This window comes from Nanorana parkeri, unplaced genomic scaffold (genome assembly GCF_000935625.1).
Source record: "Nanorana parkeri isolate BGI_ZX_2015 unplaced genomic scaffold, ASM93562v1 scaffold986, whole genome shotgun sequence".
Lineage (NCBI taxonomy): Eukaryota > Metazoa > Chordata > Amphibia > Anura > Dicroglossidae > Nanorana > Nanorana parkeri.
The window spans coordinates 351,498-374,226 of NW_017307254.1; the positions used below are offsets into that span (position 1 = coordinate 351,498).

General features: G+C 44.9%; 1 protein-coding gene across 7 annotated transcripts in view; it reads right to left on the minus strand.

Annotated features, from left to right (window-relative positions):
• Nucleotides 1-7,989, minus strand: part of PUM1 (pumilio RNA binding family member 1) — a 51,869-nt gene extending 43,880 nt beyond the window's left edge. For 2 of the 7 annotated variants that reach the window (XM_018566902.1, XM_018566901.1), the window contains exon 1: nt 7,855-7,989. Coding sequence is in view for 5 of the 7 variants with exons in the window: in XM_018566899.1 (XP_018422401.1) it covers nt 7,586-7,610 (25 nt within the window). In the remaining 2 variants the exon portion in view is untranslated. Of the gene's footprint in view, nt 1-7,585; nt 7,700-7,854 lie in introns of those variants that run through there. The other 5 variants (XM_018566900.1, XM_018566898.1, XM_018566904.1 and 2 more) reach the window with 3 other exon arrangements.
• Nucleotides 7,990-22,729: the final 14,740 nt, after the last annotated feature.

Here is a 22,729-nt window from a genome sequence, read left to right on the forward strand (position 1 = left end):
TTGAGGGGAGAGCTTTTCACTCACCTCATAGTTCTAGCCGACCTGTGACAATGAAACTGTCACAGGTCGGCTCAGTAGATCGGGAGGTGAGTGAACACATATCGGCGCTCGCTTCTTGATCCTGTGCCGGCAAAGAGCCGTGACAGGGGAAGGGCTGGATTCCCCCCCTCCCCGCTCCGATCCTCTAGCGCTGACTGGCGGTATGGACGGGGGAGGGTACAGCTGACTCTGCTTCTAGATAGGCAGAGCCAGCTGTCACTCACGCAGCTGGGTGGATCCAGACATAATTGTCGGGATCCGTTCCGGCTGCGGCGGTCTCAGTATACCGCGGGCTGTAGCTCGTGGTATGTTGAGCTTAGGGTGACGGGAGGACGCTTGTTTGTGTCCTCCTGTTACCCTTAGGAGAACTATGGGGAAAAGTCCTAACCCCATAGTTCTCCTTTAACGATGATAGTCCCTATACTTCTCTAAGAATGGTTTACCTTAAACCCAGGTAGAATATTTATTCTATTTCTCATTAGCGCTCACGGGCTGCGTAAAGCGCTGAGCAAACTGTGCTATATAAATCCTGTATAACAATAATAATATGTTTGAATGAATACAATTATACAGAGCAAAAGGTTATTCACACCCGCTTCTAATGTCACTTCAGAAGAAACAAGCTTTGCAAAGCACAAAAAAAAAAAATATTTATGATGTACATTGGATAACAAAAACACAGGAATTAAATGATGTCTATTATATAAAAATGGATATTTATGTTTTTGGGAGAGGCTTGGGAATGTAGCCACCAGAGGCATTGTCATACATTCGGAATCATGCAGACGACCCCTAGCAAGGCCAGTTCATACTAACGACACACACATGATGCATTCTTCTATTTAAACCAACTGAAATGCAGCCCCCCAAAAATATGTCAGCATGCATCATAAAGGATGCAAAAAGGATAAGTGGGAAGATGCCTATAGTGGGAGATTAAAGGATTTGTGTGAGGATAGATATATGGATCAGTCATTGCAAACTTGTTTCTTTTGGAGGGTGGGTTCTTTTAAAAGGTGCAGGCTTCAGGGTAGTTCTTCAAACTCAAGTTTCACTGCCTAGTAAGGCACGTTCCTGAACAAATGTGAACGCCGCAGTGTTCCAACTTACAAGTAAACAAACACGGGATGCCCCAAATCTTGGTAAATATGCATCTGTGGAGGGGGAGGGCACGATCTACCAGGCCAGGGGGGACAAAAAAAGTACGTGCATTTCTCAGTGGTTTACTACATAGTGATGCTGGGGTGAGAACAACCCTGGAAGCTGAACTCCAAAAAAAAAAAAAAGTGTATATATACATATACACGTATACACACACTTGGTGCAATTAAGCTGGCTATACGTTGCTCAAATTTTGCTGGATTGCAGCTGAATGGGATGACTCACGACGGAATAGATATCGGCTGAACACAATAGCCGACATGGGAGATGCCTTTGTCTATGCTGTTTAGTATGGATGGGGGAATGGACTGATTTCTCTCGTTCAGCCCTGAGGACAGCATGTTATGTAAAAGCGAATGGCCAGCAGTAAGCCGACTCAGGCATAATTCAGCCGGTGTGTGGCCCAGCAGGCACCCCTTTGTTCGCCAGACAATTTTTCAATTCACTTTTGTAGAAGGAGCTGGTCCAAAAATTCTCAGCTGTACAGTGACTGCAGCCAATTAGCTGCCGTCACTGTTCGGGTATTCTAACAGCGGCACACCCACCACTGTCAAAATACAATAGCCCAGCGGGGTTAAGCATGGATGCCAATTACTTTTTTCCCTTTTTATTGTTTTACAAATCACAGCGCAACATAAAAAAAAAAAAATAAACAGTGACAGCTCCAGCTTTCAGTTTCCTTTTTTTACGTTTATGTAGAGAGTAAGATGTGTGCACTCCATCCAGGTCCTTACACAGCAGCATGGTGTGCGGCAACCTGTGGTGACATCCAGTGTACTGCCAAAAAAAATGCTGAGTTTGCAATTTTCTACAGGGCAGCCTGTCACACCCGCATTGTGGTGTGAACATGGCACGTAGAAAACATTTGCTTTCTGTGTGTCCAAGCGCGGAGCTGCAGTTAAACGCAGGACACCGCTACGTGCGAGAAGTGTATCTGATCCAGCAGATATCCGCCCTATACCTTGTTGGTATTTGTGTAAATCCTGCCAGCCAGGTCAGTGCATACCCTATGAATTCCACTGAATCCTATGGGGAGTCCGCAGTCCTCAGGAGTACAAAGTACAAACTCTCCATAGGCCTAAGAGAGCGGAAAAGCCCATGAATGAGCCCAGCCATCAAGATTTTGATTAAACGTACACAAAAAGCCAAGACTTTTTTTGAAGTCACTATTATAATTTCAGGGGAACGGGACACCATTATCTGACTTTACAAAGGCCCCAGCATTAGAGCATAATTATTTATATAGGTTTGACAATTGATACATACCACACATTCACATTGCCTGTTTACAATCTCACATGCATACCAGGGCCGATTTAGACAGGAGTCAATCCTACCAGCAATGGGAAGTGGTTTGGAACCTTCTCTCAAGTCCAAAAGATGTGAGAAGCCAGCAAACCCTGACTTACCAGTTTTGGGTGAATGTGGCCCCTACATACTAAAATAGTGATCTGAGCTTACAAGTATACTAAAATATGTGAATCATGAACATCTCAAAGAACTATGGCCACTCAAACGTAAGCCAATTGCATAGGCCAAAAATCTAGCTGGTTATAGTTACTATTAATCCATCAGTTAAAAATGTGATCAATGTCCTCAGCTAAAACAAGAAGCGGATCAGACTTTTCAGATAAGTTTGATGATCAGGTGTTAGATTTCCTGTTTTCACATTAGCAGCAGCAGCAGTGTGGGAGAGACACAAATGAAACTACATAAATAGTACAGTGCTATTCCTTTCCAGACCACACCACACCACCATTTTGTGTAAAATGTGCTACGCTCAGGGAGAAATTCACACCCTTGCCACCATCATCTGGAAGCCACAAGCAACTATTACATGCTCAGTTCAGATTTAACAGAGGAACATTCTTATTTTTTTTTGTTAAATAAAAGTAGTCCTAAAAGCAACTGTATCACGATACAACTACTAGATAGATAAAAGCCAGTCAGTTTACAAGATCTGAAGTCCAACTCCACCATTCTCAACACATTTGAAATATAATGATACAGTGATACAGCATGGCAGTGAAAACCATATTTATCAGCAGTTGACAATGGAATGTTTGCATAACTTGCAATGTGGCCATGCGAACATTCCATTGTCAACTGTAGACCACTACAGACAGACAACATGGCTGCTAGGAAATCATTTGAACATTTCCTGTGGAGCACAATGAGGCTTCACTTCAAGCTTACCAGAATAGCAGCTGTAAGAAATACTATTAACTATAATCTTACTGCCCTGCCTTACAATATTAGCTTTGTTAAAGACTTTGAGGAAGATGGAGAAAGGACAAAGACAGGCTTGATAATGCATGCCCGAAAATTATCTGAGCATCACCTACAATGATCATACAAGGACCAGGCCACGTGAAGCTTCCAACCATCAGAAGCATGTGTGATCTCATGTAAATGGTGCAATCTACAGAAAAAGGCCCCAATTCTTCCCTGTTCCAAGTCGGAGGGTTTGGACCACACATGTTGCACCAGTCTGTTGGCCAAGTTACATTATAGCAGGTCCCAGTGACTGAGGCACATCTCACCACCCATAGCTCTTGGTTGATGTTTTACCAGCACACTGGACATGTCACCACCCAAAAGCCAAAGACTGTACTTCCTTTAATATATTTTCACAATTTTTGTAATAATTTGTTGCATCTCCATGCAGCTCATCTCCTGCAGACTCCTTGCACCCACTCCCAACCTACATGCATCTCCCCCAGTGATGGCTGTATGGCACTTCTCAGGGTGGGGTTTCTAACAGTGACAACTGTGGGCCATGACTGAGTAACCCGCTCTGAAATACCCATTTCTAGTCTCCAATGGAAGCCCTGGTAACAGGGTGACCACACAGTAGCACAATTGGAAGAGGATTTTGAAATTACAATAAGTTAAAGATTATGTGAGCTTTTAGCTATACGCTTACATCTACAAAGCTACATCTAAGACGGAGGAATAACTAGAGGCTTGGTCTGAAAAAATGTTTTGAAACAGACTGTGTGTGTGTGTGTGTGTGTGTGTGTGTATAAGACACTGTGCAATTGTTTAAAAAAGAATATCATATTTTCAGCACATGTAAGACTTCCATTTCTATCATAGCTGGACTTTTTATTGGCACTTGGACGTAGTGCGCACACCTAAGCATTATATTTGGCATCTAACCTTTGTGAGCAAGTTACAGAATAAAAGTATGATAATGGGTGTAGTAGTACTGTAGTTTTAGTGCATAGGGTATATGAACAGCTCTCCCCATGTAAGGCAGCGCATCAAACATTAAGGCCTTATTTGGGGCGTACACGTCCGTGCACGCCTGTATCGGGCCATTCCCAGGAGGGACAAGTGCTGCATGTAGCAGCCTGTTCTTCCCTATTGGAGGATGTGGCCGTACGCTGTCATACGCACACCGGAACTACCGGAACACAACGCATTTGCCCCCATGACATGGAAATATCAAGATACATTAGGAGTATGAAATCTATGGTCAGGTTAACTGGAGAAGTAAAATGGAGGGTCAAATAAGCCAATAAAAAGGTCATTTAAAGCAACAGTTTTAGTGGAAAAATAAAAAGCTGACATAAAAACCGTACTAGATAATGAAAACTATTATGAAAAACTTGCAGCTGTCCACAGGCTCAATTTACAAACCTTGCAGGATTTATATTTTCAGGTATCTGAATACGATTGTTAAATCTCACCGACTCCCAACTGAAAGTAACTCACTTCTTTTAAATGAAGCCCCTGTAACAGAACACCATTAAAGGCCCGTATGCACGGGCAGCGGAGCCTGTACAATGCAAGTACTGGCATAATTTCAACCCTGGCGGGTGGGGAAATAGGCACACGCTGCCAAAAAAAAATTATTTGCACCCGACACTTCCAGGAGTGTCCGATGCCTGGTTCCCCACTGAGCTTTGTGGTTCTGGAATCCGCCCCCAACCCCAAAATCCCTACTGTGCTGTAGTGACATAGGAATCTGGCAGAAGGAACCACAGGCCATGGTGGAGGACACATGCATCTGACACTCGGATGCAAAACATTCTTCAGGTTCTGGTATCACTTCAAGAGAGCAATGATCAGTGACCCCGCACTAGTAAGGCTCGTGCACACAGCTGCCTGTGGCTGTACAATGTAAATTCTGGGATTATTTACCCTGACAGAGAGCCACAGGTACTGCTTACAGCAACATAGAAGTCAATGTCTGTATGTGGGTATACACCGGACTTGCATATGGGTGCAGAAACCCGAATACAGACTATCTGCGCTGGGTGATGTTCACCCATACGAATATAAGTGTTTATGCAAGTTCAGTGTAAACCTGTTTACAACCATTGAGTTCTATGGGGGTCTGTTACAGCACATCTGGATCCGTGGCAGGGGAAATGCATCAGAATTTATATTGTATGGTCATGCGTATACACTGGTCTTGCATAAGGGCACACAACCTTAAAAGACAGTAAACTTAAAAGTGTATTCAAGTACTCTATTAATAAAATTGTATCCTATTTGTGTATCACTCGGCTGTAGATCCTCAAATCATCTCTGAATTGGTGCTGACACTGTCCTTACTTCTGGAGGGTGGGTACTTTTGTTCCCCATGGTCCCTGTGTGTGTTGTAAAGTAGTCACCGCTCCAAGCTCACTTCTGTGATGGGACTACAATCTCATGTATACTTTACTAATTTGAATTGAGATTTTAGTCCATCACAGGAGCGAGCTTGGAGAGTGACTACTTTACAACACACAAGGACCATGGGGAACAAAAGTAGCCACCCTCCAGAAGGAAGGACAGTGTCAGCACCAATTCAGAGATGATTTGAGGATCTACGGCGGAGTGATACATAAATAAGATACATTTTTGTTAATAGTTAAGGCACTTCAATGCATTTTTAAGATTAAACGCCTGCGTTTAGTGGCACCTTAACTGCAGACTGCCTGCAACGCTAGCAGCAACAGGGAACGCCACACACCGAAATGCAAAATCGGTTTTACATCTTGGTGTGCAGCGTTCCTGTTGCTGCCATTGTTGATTGCTTTAGTGGTGGCAAGCCAGCACCTGAGCTGTAACTGGATAGAGTGGAGCCTATACTCACCTGAGCGCCATGTTGTGTTTTCAGTGTTGGACGCAGATTGTCTGCATTCAGGGGCGTGCGTCTATACGCATGCAAGTCCAGCATTTACCTGAATACAGCCATTGATTTCTATGTACAAATACACTGACGGAAAATACACTGAAATTGATGCTGGGCTTGCAGAAACACACAGGCCTAAACACCGAGAGGGGAATTTATCAGAACTGGAGCAGTTGCCCATGGCAACCAGCTTCTCTCTTCACTGTGTTCAATTAAGATTTGAAAATGAAAGAGAGAAGCCGATTGGTTGTCATGCACAGCTGCTCCAGTTTTAAAAAATTTCCCTCAGCCTGCCTTGGGCCCATACGCATGTGAGAGTTTATACAAACCCAAGTACAGCTGCCCAGAGAAATCAACGGCTGCATGCGAGCATACGCAGAACTTGTGTATAAACATGCATGCCTACGGGCACGCAACCCTGGACGCAGACTGCCTGCCTTCAGAGTTGTGCACCCATAAGCACGGTGTTTCCAGCGTATACCCACAGGAATCCATGGCTGTAAGTGGGTATACATTATGCTTGTATAAACATGGCGCAATACCATGAACACTGACTGCCTTCAGGGCTGTGCACCCGTAGGCATGCGCATGTTTACACAAGTTGGACATATACCCCCCTCAGCCATTGATTTCTATGTGGCTCCCTGATGGATATAATAAGCTGGCATTGACATTGTACGGCCATGTGCACGACAAGCACTTGGCCTTGTTCCTTTACAGGCACTCCTTTGTTTATCTCTTTGCTCCCAGTTACTTTAAGGATCCTTACGCTGGTGTGTCAGCTTTGTGAATCCCGCCTGATGTGTATCCATAAAAGAGACATTTTCCTAAACATGCTCCTCGAAGTGACAAACAAGTGACAACATCCCATGGTATAAGAGCGCCTGTGGCTCCTCCCACTCTGACATATATCTCTCTGTTCACCAGTACGTGCATGCACACAATTCACAAAGAATGACCACATCCTCACAGTCCCTGACCATGTTTCCACCCCTCAGCTTACACATCGAACTAGTTTGATCTGCAGGAACACATAAGAGTCCATGCAGGAAGGGGAAAGCCGGCTCCAACACAAACAAAAGCCTCAGGGGCCACCCCGGGCGATCTGATCTCTTTCAATCAGCGATCTTCTATGGGCAGAGCTAGTTGTAGGCCCCTCCAGATGAGCTGATCTCACAGCACAAGCCTGCAACCCCACAAAGCCCCTGATGTGTCACGGCAGCCTCTAACTAAGCGGAAAAATAAACAAGCCCATACCCGAGCGATCGATTAATGTGACCATTTAGGGCGACCGGGACAAGTTTCATTTCACGTAGTCGCCTTCATTCGCTGCGCCCCCCCCTTTCAGCTCCCGTAACAATAGAGGCCTCAAAACATGGGCAGGGGGAGGACCCAGCCTCGGAGACCGGCCCCTTTTCTAACACCCGTCTCCCCCTTCCGGAGCTGCAAACGCACGAAATACTGGCGGACGGCGGTCGTTTAGGTTCCCCGGCATCAGCCGGTGACAAGATCAAAGGTATACTCACGGGCGGAGCGGGAGGATGGAGTCGGATTAGGTCAGTGTCTCTCTCAGCCCCCGGAGCCGTCTCCCTGCCGCTGCCTATCACTCCGACAACATGGCGGCGCACTGGGGGGACTTGGAGCTGCCTCGGTGCATGATGGGAAGTGGAGGAGGGAGAACAGGGAGCCTAGTTACCTTGGTAACCCTGCGGCCTGCCGGGAAAGCAGGCCGGGTTTAGGAGCATTATGTATATGTGGTTCACAATCTGCAAAGTATATTGTTCGTGCCAGGCGCATACAGGATGGGCTGGCAGGGACATGAGTGCCAAAGACATATTTATGAGGAAATACATGTGTTCCTTTACTTTAGGGCAGCTCAGTCACGTGACCAATGCTTTGGCTAAATACTTCTCATTTTTTTTTCTATGCCCCAAGAGAGGAACTTTTAGACATTCTATAAGAGTGTGAACAACCAACATTAAAGGAGATGTAAACTCTGAATAAAGTTTAGTTTGCTGAAGCACTATGCATTATAATTCTTAATAAAATACTCGTTTTCACCTTTTTGTTTCTTCATTCCTGCTTGACTCCCACAGTCTCTTTGCAGCCACTTCCTGTCTGCATTCACTCCATCTTAGGGTGGGTCTCCTGATGGTGACAACAGTGAACAATGTCTATGTACAGATGAATCCAAAAATCTCAAGAGACATAGCCGCACTCTTGAACGACTGTGGCGAAAAACTAGATCTCTGCAAGACTTCACCCTGTACAAAGCTGCCCTCCTAAAATATAACTCCTCCGTGATGCCAAATAGACTTATTTTGTCACTCTCATTAACAAACTCTCATCCACACCTCGCCAACTCTTTTCTACTTTTAACTCTTTACTTCGTCCTCCACCGCCACCACCCACTAACTCACTCACCGCCCAGGACATTGCCATTCACTTCAAAAACAAAATAGATACAATTTGGGATCAGATCACCACTGTGCAGTCACCTTCCCCTATTCATGTGCCAGACCCTCCATCACACTTGCTACTCTCCTCTTTTGACCCTGTCACCACAGAGGAGGTTACAAAGCTTCTCTCTGACACCCACCTCACCACTTGCCCCCTGGACCCTGTTCCTTCACTGCTACTTCGGTCACCCTCATACTCTATCCTACACTCTCTTGCTCACATTTTCAATCTCTCACTTTCTACTGGAATCTTTCCTCTCCTCTCTGAAGCATGCCCTGGTCACCCCAATACCCAAAAAAACCCTCAATGGACCCTAACCCTCCCTTTTAGATTGTAAGCCCTCAGGGGCAGGGCCCTCCTTACCATCTTGTCTTGAATTGTATTGTGATTGTAATGTCTGCCCTATATTGTAAAGCGCTGCGCAAGCTGTTGGCGCTATATAAATCCTGTATAATAATAATATGTAATATGAGTTAGAAAAAGGCCAATTGTTGGGGCTGATTTACTAAAGGCAAATAGGCTGTTCACTTTGCAAGGGGATTTTCATTTAAATGGACACTAAGCTCAGGAGTTAAACCTTAAAAATGCATTCAAGTTCCTGAACCATTAAAGGAGCACTATGAGGTGAGTGCTTTTCACTCACCTCATAGTTCTAGCCGACCTGTGACAATGAGACTGTTACAGGTCGGCTCAATAGATCGGGAGGTGAGCGAACACATACCGGCGTTCGCTCACCTCTCGATCCTGTCACGGCTCTCTGCCGTGACAGGGGAAAGGGCTGGATTCCCTCCTCCCCGCTCCGATCCGCCAGCGCCGACTGGCGGAACGGACGGGGGAGGGGGCGGGTACGGCTGGCTCTGCCTCTAGATAGGCAGAGCCAGCTGTCAGTCATGCAGCTGGGCAGATCCAGGCACAATTGTCGGGATCTGCTTCAGCTGCGGCGTCTCAGTATACCGTCTCAGTATACCGCGAGCTACAGCTGTGTGTTGTAAAGTACCCACTGCTCCCAGCTTGCTCCTGTGATGGACTACAATCTCACGTTTAGTTTACTAATTTGTATTGAGATTATAGTCCATCACAGGATGGAGCTTGGAACGTTGGCTACTTTACAACACACACAGGGACCATGGGAAACAAAAGTAGCCCCCCACCAGAAGGAAGGACAGTGTCAGCACCAATTCTGAGATGATTTGAGGATCTACAGTCGAGTGATACACAAATAAGATACATTTTTGTTAATAGTTAAGGTACTTGACTGAATTTTTAAGATTTAACACTTTAGGTTGGCCATACACTGTTAGGCTGCATTCACACAGGGCTTTTCATCTGCGTTTTGGAATTCCTGTGGCATCCCAGGTATGCCCTTTCAGCTGCCTGTTTTAGTTAAAGAGTTATTAAACGTTCAGCGTTTTTTGCATATATCTACTGCTAGCAAGCAGTAGATATATAGAGACATTCCTCATTTACCGACTTACCTGCTTTGCGACCACTCGCACTTACGACCGATCTTCGACCTTACGTGCAGCGTGGCGTGGCAGCGGCAGAAGTTATGTACTCCGATTTTCACTGCGTGTCTCGGTAAGTATTTTATTGCCCGATGTACAGTACACTGTTCAGTACTGTACATCTGCAACACTATACAGTACTGTACTAATGCAGTACAGTACTGTATAGAGTTCCTCACTTAACGACCAATTCATTTAACAACCTGGTCGTAGGAACGGAACTCGGTCGTTAAGTGAGGAATACCTGTATACAACAACATTTAAAAACAAAAAAATTCTCTAACAGGTTAAAACATACCTGTGTCTTCGCCGCGCGCTCCCGTTCAAACATCTGAAGAGTCTCGGGCGGGCGCATGCGTTGTTCAGATCTTCGGCCCGGAGACGAAGAGGCACAAGGTAAGTCTGTGGAGCAGCGTGCACCCGCACAGACACAGTGGGACAGGAAGTGCCAGCTAGCACAGAGGAGTCAGCACTGGATTGGAGACCGGCACCAGCGCTGGAGGGACAGCTGAAAAGAAGAAGATGATCGGATCAAGAGACATCCTTTAAGGTAAGTCCTTACACTAATATTGGGGGGAATTATCCTTAATTGTCACTTTAATGATGGTGTCAGCAGCAATCTACATGTAATTGACCATGATTTGATTAACTGTGCTTTGGAATAGATGATTGTCCCTGGGTGCATCTATCCTGCGTCCAGGAACAATCATCTGTCCTCAATCACAGGTAATCGCACCATGTACGATTGCATGTGGACTACTGGCTGTCACCGTCATTAACTTGAAAGGGCACATCTGAATTGACACAACTGGGATTACTGCTGAAAGAACCCATAGGTTCTTGCTACAAGAATTCCAAGCCCCAATGTGAATATAGCCTTAGATTTTCTAACAGTGGCTGGCCCTGCCAGCTCAACAAAAGTCGATTACAACAGGGCTATTTACAAAAGGGTGAAGAGTTTGGAGAAGGCAGGAGAAGTGAACATTTTAGGGCAACAGCTGAACTGGGGAATTTTTCCCGAATCAGCTATGTTGTCCTACAGTAGATTGTTCACTTCTCTTGCCTTCTCCAAACTCTTCACACTTTTGTGAATAGCCCTGTTAGTCAACTCTTGTTGAAGTAGCTGGGTGTAAAGTTGTTGGCTGAACAGTGCCTGCATTCACTGTTCAGGTATTTTAACAACCAATGGGGCCTACTGTCAAAATAAAACAGCCTCCATCCACATTACACAGTATGGATGGAGGAATTTGATTTTTTCAGTTCAGCCCCAAAAATCTAATAGTGTATACCTAGCTTAGTAAATGAGGTGAAGCTCTGTTGATTTCCATAATCCAATAATGTGCAAGCAAATATACTGTTTTTCAGTTTCCTTGCACGTGATTGGGTATTCCTTGCAAAGTGCATTTTGATTGCATTCAGTAAGCAAAGGGAAAATGACCTTGCAAAGTGAACAGTCTATTTGCCTTTAATAAATTAACCTTAAGGTCTCTATAAAGCCCAAGTAACAAGATGACAATGCAGCAGCACACTTAGTAGACAGGTGCAGAGCGTTGTCACCATAGAACAGGAATTGCATGAACAAGGACCTGCAGATCACCAAGTATTATTTTAAAGAAAACCGCAGCTTTCAAAATATAAAAAATGACATTAAAGGGGTTCTAAACCCCCCGTTTTTTTTTGCCTATATCTACTGCTAGCATGCAGTAGATATAGGCAAGAAGTGTAAAAAAAAAACGCTTAAAATCATTTTAAACTTACCTCGTTATCGCCGCTCGATCCCGCGCCGAGAATCAGGAACTGCTCGTACAGCCTCAAAGGATCTTGGGGCGGGCGCATGCGCAGTTCGGATTCTCGGCCGGGAGACGAGCAGAGACGCAAGGTAAGTCTATGGACGCGTGCACCGCCTGCAGACACCGCTGGACCGGAGAGACAGAGCAGTCAGTGCTGGATCGCAGTGACGTCACACCGCTGGAGGGACAGATGAAAACATGGGGAAAGAAGAGGAAGATCGGAAAAAGAGACATCATTTAAGGTAAGTGCTAACATTTACTTGGGGGGGAGGGAAACATTTTTTTGCCTTTAATGTCACTTTAATATATTAGAGCTTACATGAGATTTTAGTGATCAGGTAACATATGAAGAAATCTTGAGAAATAATGAATAAAGAGTATTTTATAGAGATGACAAAACGATTTATAAAGCTTTCCTTTTTTAGTTCAGTTCGACACCAAACTTTTTGCTATAATGAACAGCAAATTAAGAATTATGTGTTTGTTTATCTTCAAAAATAGTTTTTAGTATATTATGTGTAAAAATATATATACTTACGTATGTGTGTGTTTTTGTACATTTTCTACTATGGTTTAGCAGTGACACTATCCTGCTTTTCCTTCACATTCCCATTTTTACTTTGCTTTAAATTCCCATAGAACACTCACAGACCCTATACTGAAAGCTGGAAGGACATAATGCACAAAAAGAAAAGACCAAGTTCATTGAAGGGTCAGCAGTAAATGCTGATTCACACCATAGCATTGTGCTAAACGCACGGGATCCATGCATTTAGCACATGGCACTGCACACTTGGTGTGCTGGTGCATTGCCATTGATTCTGAATTCCCTCTTTCTGAATGACACCCCAAAACACCTCCTGGCAGGCATGCATTGCAGTGCTGCACAGTGCGTGGTAGTGCAATAATGTAAGTTGCTGTACAGCGAGAAAAAGTGGTGAATGCCAGGGGCGTCCCGAGGCCGGGTGTCACTCGCAGCGGAGACCAGGTGACGCCCCGCCGTGACGTCATCGCGCATGCAAGTGATATCACCACGCGTGGCCATCTTGGTGGTGGAGGCTGGCAGAGAGAGGAGGGGACGTTCACCCGTTGTCACAGACCTACCCGGATCAGAGCTCCGGGTTTGAGGTGTGCCGTCTGTTCATGACGTCACGGCCGACTCCTCCCCTTGGTTGCAGCTCCTCCTCAAAAACACAGCTGAGCCACTCACTCGGTGTTCTATCGTTCTGGAACGTCGAGCGAGTGGCTCTGAGGACAGAGCAAGAGACAGTGTGTTACAGGCTGAACTGGAGAGTGAGACTCATTGCTGCACACCAGGACCTGCCATTGGACCAACACTGAGGTTGCATCGATCACCCCAAGTACCATCCACATTGCCTCATACCTTCAAGCAAACCGCAAGTAACTGGGAAACTTCCCACCTGTTATTTCCACTCAAATACCTGGTTGTGCTGTATTGGGAACTCAGGCTTGGCTTAACAAGTAATCAACCACCTGTTGAAACTACTTCACCTTTACTTATGCTGAATTGTTGAACTGTGATCAGAGATAACCATTGACAACTCATCTGTTTGTTGCACCCCCAAACATAACCGCATTGCTCACTTGATGAACTGAGATTAGCAAGATACCAACTGCTCATAGCAGTCCGCCTTCATATGCAGATCTGCTCCAACCTATTTGTTGCCACTTCCTCATCCTCCCACCTGTTACATCCACTTCCATTTACATCTTCGGTGCTCTCTTGACTACTGAGTCAGTAGCAATCCTGTTTGTCCTAGCAGTCCGCCAGCATATGCGGATCTACTTCAACCTATTGCCTGCCACTTCCTCAAACTTACTTCCTTAGTACTACCGTTATTAGCGTAGTGTATTACATCAAACCAACACACAGAGGTCGGGGTACATGATGTTAAGCGGTTCCCCTTGGTACTGAGTGCATTGGGGTCCGCCAAACTGAACCAAACCCTCAATCCTATTTATCAATCTCCGCAGCTGAGATCCATACTAACCCAAACCTTGCTAGACTGTGACACCCGTCAGGATGAGGTATGCCACTGGGTCTCCTCCTCTCATCTGGCACTGTCGGGCTCTCGGTCCATGACTGAGTGCTGACTTTTTAGAGGGGGCGACACCAAAATGACTGTCAGTCATTTTGGTGTTACCCCTCCAATGGTGTCACCCGGGTGTGGGCTGCACCCCCTGCACACCCCTTGTGACGCCACTGGTGAATGCATTACTTTTTTATCACCACGCGGCAACGTGGATCCTGCATGTATAGTACAACGCTATGCTGTAAATCGGCCCTCAGTCCTGGCACAAACACTTTAAGGCCCTATTCACACTGACCACCAATGTACTGTAATTTGGGCATCTACACCGCCTACAAATGTAACAAGGACATTTACACCACCCACAAATGTAACAGGGGCATTTACAGTGTCTGCACCCCTTTCTGTTAACCTCTGCATCCCAATCCACCCTCCCTGTGCTCTTTTCTGCACACCAAACCCCTCTTTGTTTACCTCTACACCCCATTTTTTGATAACCTTTACATCCCAAACCCCACCACCTACCCCCTACTTGCATTTTCACCCTAAACTCCCCCCTCTGCTCACTTTGAATCCCAAACTGTATCCCCTACCCCCATCTGCTCACTTCTGAATTACTTTGTGGTGGTGGCAGGCAGGACTCCCTAGCCTGCTCCTAACTGTTTACATCCCCCACGTGGGGTGAATTCAGCAACCACTATAAATTAATTCATGTAAAGCTCATTTATATGTAAATCCCATGGCTGAATTCATATGTAGACAGAGGAAACTGTCCAAAGGCAAAAGACTAAGGGCTGAAAATCATGGGGGGCTTTTTAGGCAAGTATAGGACTTTCACAGACACTTAAAATTGTATCAATAAAATCATGTTTTTATTGAAGACATTAAAATGCACAAAACATATATGCATATTTGTGCTCAATCTAAACTAGGTCAGCATAAGCCTTGTATACTCATATACAGGAGTGATGAAAAGTTGTGATCAATGAGTCCTTAATTGGAGTCAATAGACGGTTACTGTTGTAAAACGCGTTTCGCCACAGCTGTGGCTTCATCAGGAAGAAAATATTCCAATAACTATAAGGTAATATAGAGTGCTATTAGAAAATCATAGTTCTATCACAGAAACATGATAATTTCATGTGTAAAGGCACAACACCTTACAGTTGATAATTGAAACCATATATGAATGTAACAGCAACTATTCTCCTATCGGGATGAGGTAGTGACAGGCTCAAGAAGCATTGCTGTGATTTAGGGACATAGCCCAGGACCCAGCCTTGGAGGGACAGGAGGACAAAAGGCAGGACTATCCAGGTAAATCCAGGACAGTTGGCAAGTACATTATGAGCATGCAAATCGCGCATGAAGCAGGTTAATTGCAGGTCAGTAGGAGACCAACTGAAGGTCAAATGTACCTGTAAATTAAATATGTTTAATCTCAGAAGTGTCTCAAATGAATGTTAATCTTATGCTAGCGACACAAGCCACAGCCAGTTGAAACTTTGTTCAGTTTTGGATAGAGTAAGGAAAGGTTAGACTCTGTGCCAATTTTTTTGTGCCTGGGGACCATTGTTACAGGAAAGCAAAGTGAGGGGAAATCCAACAGGGTTATTCACAAAAGGGTGAAGAGTTTGGAGAAGGCAGGAGAAATGAACAATCTAGGACAAAATAGCTGAACTGGAAAGTGAGCTGAATTGGAGAATTTTTCCAAATCAATTATTTTGGCCTAGATTGTTCACTTCTCCTGTCTTCTCCAAACTCTTCACCCTTTTGTGAATAACCCTGTTAATGTTGTTCCCAGAACAAAAGGTAAGGGGAAAACTTCCATGGAGGACACATTTCCAGGGACAGCTGTCTAAGAGGGGAATTCCCCTCACTTTGGTAGATTTCCTCTAATTTCCTTTTTCATCTCTGGAACAGGAATTGAAGTAAAACTTTCCCATTGATACACAGACAACAACAACGTAACTGACGGGTTTTTATCCTATCCTCCTCTTTCCAAAGCTAAAGTTTTGGCTTTATATACAATAATAATAAACTGATAATAAATACTTTGATCTATTTTGTGTAGTAGAAACCTGGCTCGATGAAATTCATAACTTGAAAATACATTTGGTGGGCAACGGTGTGTTAAGAAAGGGTGCAAACTACAGCAAGGGGTGAGTGTTTACAGAAAGACTAGCTCTGAATCAAGATTTTTTTGGAATCTTGTGATTCTTGTGACTTTTTTGGAAGTCTGTATGGTTAAATGAACACAAATTCATAACTGGGATTTGAACTTGAAATGCTGCTTAAAGGAGAACTATGGGGTAAGTGTTTTTCCCAATAATTCTCCCAAGGGTAACGGGAGGATACAAACTAGCGTCCTCCTGTGACCCAAAGCTCAGTATACTGTAGCTGTAGCTCGCAGTATAATGAGACCGCTGCAGCCGGGATGGATCCCAACATTACTGTCGAGATCCACCCATCTGTGTGGTTGACTGCTGGCTCTGCCTATCAAGAGGCAGAGCCAGCTGTACCCGCCCCCTCCCCATCCGTTTCACAATTCAGCGCTGGGGGGGGGGGATCCCTGCGGGGGGCCGTGACTAACAGTCACCACTCTCTGCAGGGAGATGATCGAGAAGTGAGCGAGCGCCGGTATGTGTTTGCTCACTTCCCGATCTACTGAGCCGACATTTTTTAATTTCGGTGATTTTTCCTTTTAATATAGTAAAAAAATAAAACCCCCAGTGGTGAATAAATACCACCAAAAGAAAGCTCTATCTGTCCCCAAAAAAGGGTATAAAATTCATTTCAGTACAGCGCTGCATGATGGAATAAATGTCAGTCAAAGTACCGCAGCGCTGAATACTGAAAAATGGCCTGGATGGGAAGGGGGTTTAACACCGTGGATGTCAACTGGTTAAAACTGAAAATTCAGCAAACAATGGGTGCCTTTTTTACAGACTTTTTAAGATGTTAAGGGCTTGTTCACACCGAATGTGGTACATTCCAGATCGGTAGCTGCTCAAATGCACCGCAATCACTCACAAAACTTCCCTCTGCGTTCTGGGGAGGGAGGAGGTGTGGCAGTGCATTGAATTCACTTGCTCAGCTTGCTCTATTTTTTGCATTTGCAGTGGAATGTAACGCAGGCAAAGTTTTGCCACGCTTCCGATCGCACTGCGGGCGGGGGGGGCATGGAAGCTGTGCCATTGAATTCAATGCACCGCCACGCCCCCTTCCTGCCCCAGAAGACGGGGAAGTTTTGTGAGGGATTGCGGTGCATTTGGTGTGAACAAGCCCTAATAGGGACATTAAAGCTACTTTTTGGGGTAAAAAATGCAGCCATCCACTTTACAAGACAATGGATGAACCAACAAAGGGGAAGCTCTGCTAGATTTGGAAGTTTCTGATAGACCAGATACTGTGTCATGTACAGTTCTGGAAACACTTAAGCAATTGAAGCCAGCGTAATATTGAATAAGGGGCTGCATCTAAACAAATCAGAGAAGTATTTGACTTGTAGTTTAGGAATGTCGATTGTTACAGACAAAGAAATCACATGGGATTATTTAAATTGTTTATACATAAATATTGCTTAAAAAGAACGTTTTAAATACATAATGTCTCATTCTCGTGGTGCAGGGCCCCATACAGAAGGCCCTTGTTTATTTATGCACCAATGAGGTGCCCGTGAGTGCAGCTGCAGCCAGTAGCCTGTTCAAAATCCATGTCATTGATTTTTAACAGGCTGCTAGCTGCGGCTGTATGGAACTGTGACTTCTTGTTGCCTCACAGTTATATGAATAATGGCCTTCTGCGCCCATGTGAACAAGCTCTTAAGGCAAGCATTTGAAAAAGAGAATTATAGCCAAACCTTGGACCTGCATTGAGGCCCATTAAAATTGAACAGGTCATGGTACGCCACATCTCACAATAACAGACATTGCAGTGCATTAATTACCTAAACACAATTAGGTGTGATCAGCCCCTTAACAATACTACTTTGAAACTGTTTTCACTTTGTCACCTAGGACTTGACTTTTCTGACTTGGGGGCTTAGCCTTGCCCATCTGTCATCTTTCGGTCCAATGACATTGCCCTTGTTGAGTACTGCAGTACTCTTACTTGACAGAGTGGTAGTTGAATAGTTGAAAGACAGGGCCTTAGTTAGGGTTGCCACCTGTCCTGGATTCACCCAGACAGTTAGGTTTTTAAATCCTGTGTGTGCTGCGTCCAGGTTTTAGGCCAGCTGAAACCCGCACACAAGGTGTCACGATGTCTGGTGGGCAGGGGCAACCATGGGGTCCTGGTGTTCCTGCCCGTATGCAGCCGGAGGCCACTGCTCTGACGGTTTATACAACTATTCAGACACTTTGTGCTTTGGCCCATTTACCATGTTCTGCCGTGTATGGCCCTGGGTTACAAGAGGTCATGCCTCGCTATCTCGCCTCGCTATCTCTCCTGGCTGTTTCTCCTCTCTCTCTCTCCTCTGGCTGTCTCTCCTCGCTCTCTCTTGTATATTCTCCCAAAAAAACGGGAAAGAATTACTGTCCGGCACTAGAATGTCCGTGGCTTGCTTGAAGAAAAGGTGGCAACCCTAGCCTTAGTATCAAAATAAGACTAGTTTCCAAACAGAGCACACAATAGGATTTTGCAAAGGTAATTGTAGGCGCCTTGTCCAGCCTGCGTTCGGGCAAAACTTTTAGCTTTACAAATGAAAAATGGCTGACAGGTTCACTTTAACTGCCTCCGGGCCGGCCGTAGTAGAAAAACGGCCAGCCTGGAGCTCTCTAGATCTGAACGGGCATCTTTAGACGTCTGCTCAGACACGCCCCCCTCGTGCCCCCCTCGGTGCGCGAGCGGGAAATTTCCGTTTTTTTAAAAACAGGCAGCGATGCCTGATACCATACAAGCAATCCACCGGCGTTCGCTCACCTCTCGATCCTGTCACGGCTCTCTGCCATGATAGGGGAGGGGCTGGATTCCCCCCTCTCCGCTCCAATCGGCCAGCACTGACTGGCAGAACGAACGGGGGAGGGGGCGGGTACAGCTGGCTCTGCCTCTAGATAGGCAGAGCCAGCTGTCAGTCACGCAGCTGGGCGGATCCCGGCACAATTGTCGGGATCCGCTCCAGTTGCATCGCCTCAGTATACCGCGAGCAGTAGCTCACGGTATACTTCGGCGTCTCAGTATACCGCGAGCAGCAGCTCGCGGTATACTTCGGCGTCTCAGTATACCGCGAGCTGCAGCTCGCAGTATACTGAGCCTAGGGTTCCGGGAGGACGCTAGTTTGTGTCCTCCCATTACCCTAAGGAGAACTATGGGGAAAAGCCTTAACCCCATAGTTCTCCTTTTAAACCGCTGTTATAGCGTTTTGGTTTTTTTTAAAACTGAAGATAGGCTTTCTATGTCTTATTTTTTTCCTCTGTATTTTAACTGGGTCAGCGCCACAAGACTGGCATACAGTTTCAGTTGTACTATTATTTTTAAAAAAAAGTAAAATGCTAGAACCAGGAAATTATATAACATTAAAGTAAATCTGTCAGAAAACTGGGTAATTCAAACTGAGCATATGATGTAAAATGCATAGGCATTAATCATATGCTCTGTTTGAATTGCTTAGGTTTGTGACAGGTTTACTTTATGGCTGCCTTCTATTGTGTAAGTATTTTCAAGGGATAATAAAGGGTAATACACAAAATATACAGTAAAGAATAATCTAATAACAGAGAATCAGTACGGGTTCCTGAAAGACAGGTCATGTGGTCAATCTGCTTGAGGAGGTGCATTCACATCTGGATGCTGAAAATGCTTCTAGCATATAGTAATAGATCTATAGTATACCTATTTATACATCTGTTCTTCACAATAAGCTGGCACAGACAATGAGGATGCATGGACTACACAAGAATGTATACACATGAAACAGTACCCCCATAATGTAAACCAAAATTAGTAACACAACCTCAATAATCTACATCATACACGAATTGGTGGCCAAATCACTAACATCCACAAAGTATGCTTTACAAAAAATAAAGAGGAAAATTGAATATTCGCCTTCCTGGTGGGTCTTAATGCAGGAGCAAAGCAATGTCCAGGCTGTGAGGCAGTAGCTGGCAGGGTTGTAGCTGGTGTATATGTGTCCATTAGTTTTCTCACATACACATGGTGTATGTAAGAAACCTATGTATCTGTATCTGGAGAAAACAAACATTTACAAGGTTATTCACAAAAGTGTGAAGAGTTTGGAGAAGGCAGGAGAAGAGAACAATCTAGGACAAAACGGCTGTTTTGGAAAAATTCTTCAATTCACCTCCCTCTCCAGTTCAGCTATGTTGTCCTAGATTGCTCACTTCTCCTGTCTTCTCCAAATGTTTCACCCTTTTGTGAATAACCCTGTTAATTTTCCCAAAATCTTCCGTTCTGGAACCCAGAGACTTCATAGAGTTTTAGGTTGGATAAAGCTTTTAGTTCTAGATCAATGTTTTACCTATTAATCAGACCTCAATAATTGGCTCTCCTGGCTGTCCTTGCTCATCCTCCTGGCTGTCTCTTCTCTCTCTCCTGACTGTCTCTCCTTGCTCTCCTGGCTGTCTCTCCTTGCTCATCCTCTTGGTTGTCTCTCCTGGCTGTCATTCCTCGTTTTCTCTCCGGGCTGTCTCTCCTTGCTCTTTCCCCTGGCTGTCTCTCCTCTCTCTCTCTTTCCTGTCTGTCTCTCCCCGCTTTCTCTCCTGGCTCACCTTGCTCACCTAGCAGGTAGCTAGTTCTGAAAGTGTGTGATGTAATAATCTAACTATTTTGCCTGAAATCAAGGGGGATTTTGGTAACGCTACAACATAGGTCCCAAACAACTTCCTACTAGCAATAGGGACGGCCGCCGAAACATATTGTCCGAAAACGGCACTGTGCAAAATGCCGAAAGTGCAATGCATCTCTAGTTTCTCTCCTCCCCAATGTGCACTGCTCTGTGCTCCCTCTGACACTGCCCAGAGTCCAGCGTGGAGGAGAGAAACTGTGAGGAGGCGGAGTGGGGCAGAAAGGAGAGCGCTTTAAGCATGTCACAGGAGGAGCTCTCCTCCCGCACCGCCCTTCTCAGCCTCCTTTAACAGATCAGGAGAGTGGTGTGTGGAAGGAGACAAGTGTCAGCTGACACAGGAGGTCGAGCTGGCGGAGGAGGGGAGGAGTCAGCTGTCAAATGAGACCGGGCTCTCCTCCCCGCACCGCCGGCTCACCCTCCTGTGACAGGATGGGTATTGATACGAACATTCATTGATCATAGATCGCTGAATGTTTGTAAATAACTGGACATAGTGTGAGTTACTATGTACCAGTTTGGAATGAATAGGAAGTGATCTACATCACTTCCTATTATGAAGGCAGTATGAACCACGGCCTGCATGGCCAATATGGAATGATGGCAATTAGCACCACTGGCTTGTTTTGCATTCTGCTCAGCAGTCTCATTGTCAGTGGCATCAGATGGTAGACATATCCCAGGGAGAGTTCCACCGGTGATGAAGTGCATCTCTCATCTACTCTATTAGAAGAAAGTAGCAAGCAAAAAGTTCAGTGCATTGGCAGTTGTTGGTTGTCACCATAAAATCTTTCTTGAAGTTGCCCCATTTTAGTGATTATCTCAATGACTGACATGTTTAAGGACCTCTCATTGGGTTCTACTATTTCCCAACTGGGGTAAATTCAGCAGGTATTTCTTTTACAATGGTAGGTAGGTGGCTGAAAGTCTTGTAAGATGTCTCTGAATCCAGTCTATGAGGGGCTGCATTTAAAACTGTGCCTTTGGGGGAAGGTGGGGGGAGAGTCTCCCTAAACCTTTTAACCCATATAATGGGCCTCTAATTCCAAGTGGCTGGAGTCTGAAGTCACCATGGTCTGCGGCCATTGTCTATAGGACCATATAAGGCTGTAGATCTTCTACCACCAAAGGCATTACTTAAAGTGATATTAAACCCACACAGTTCTTTCATAAAATCAATGCCGCTATATGAGACTTACTGCAGTCTTTGTGTGTTTCTTCAATCTGTACAGCTGTTTCTTTAAAATCTTCTTTCCTGCACTAAGAAGAAAGAAGATGTCAGAAAACCGGCTTACAGAATGAAGAAACACACATAGACTACAGGAAGGCTTAGCTGCATTGATTTAAAAAAAAAAAAACTGTTAGAGAGTGCAACACTGTGAAGCAGATAGGTAATTGGCAGACAGCCTTGTCTTTACCCTGGCTAGAATGGTTTGTAACTTGTTTATAGGAGGTTTACAAGTTCTTTGGTCTTCCTTGGTGCAATGCTAGATACACTAAACACTGGTTGGGCTTCAGTTGGCTTTTCTGTTTCTTTATTAGCCACCTGAAACTCTTAAAGCATAAACAAACCCTCTGTCTACTGCTATGCAAAATCGCAACAAAAAATACTGCTCATGTGCAAATGAAAATCCATTCTGTCAATCGACAAGGTGATATTGCTAACGAACGCTAAATGAAACCCACAAAGGTCTGTGATGGATCAGTTGTACAAAAATCGAATGATGGTTTGATCACCGTACGAAAAAAAATGTGCGATAATCGTAAGGTGTATGGGCACCTTAAGTCTT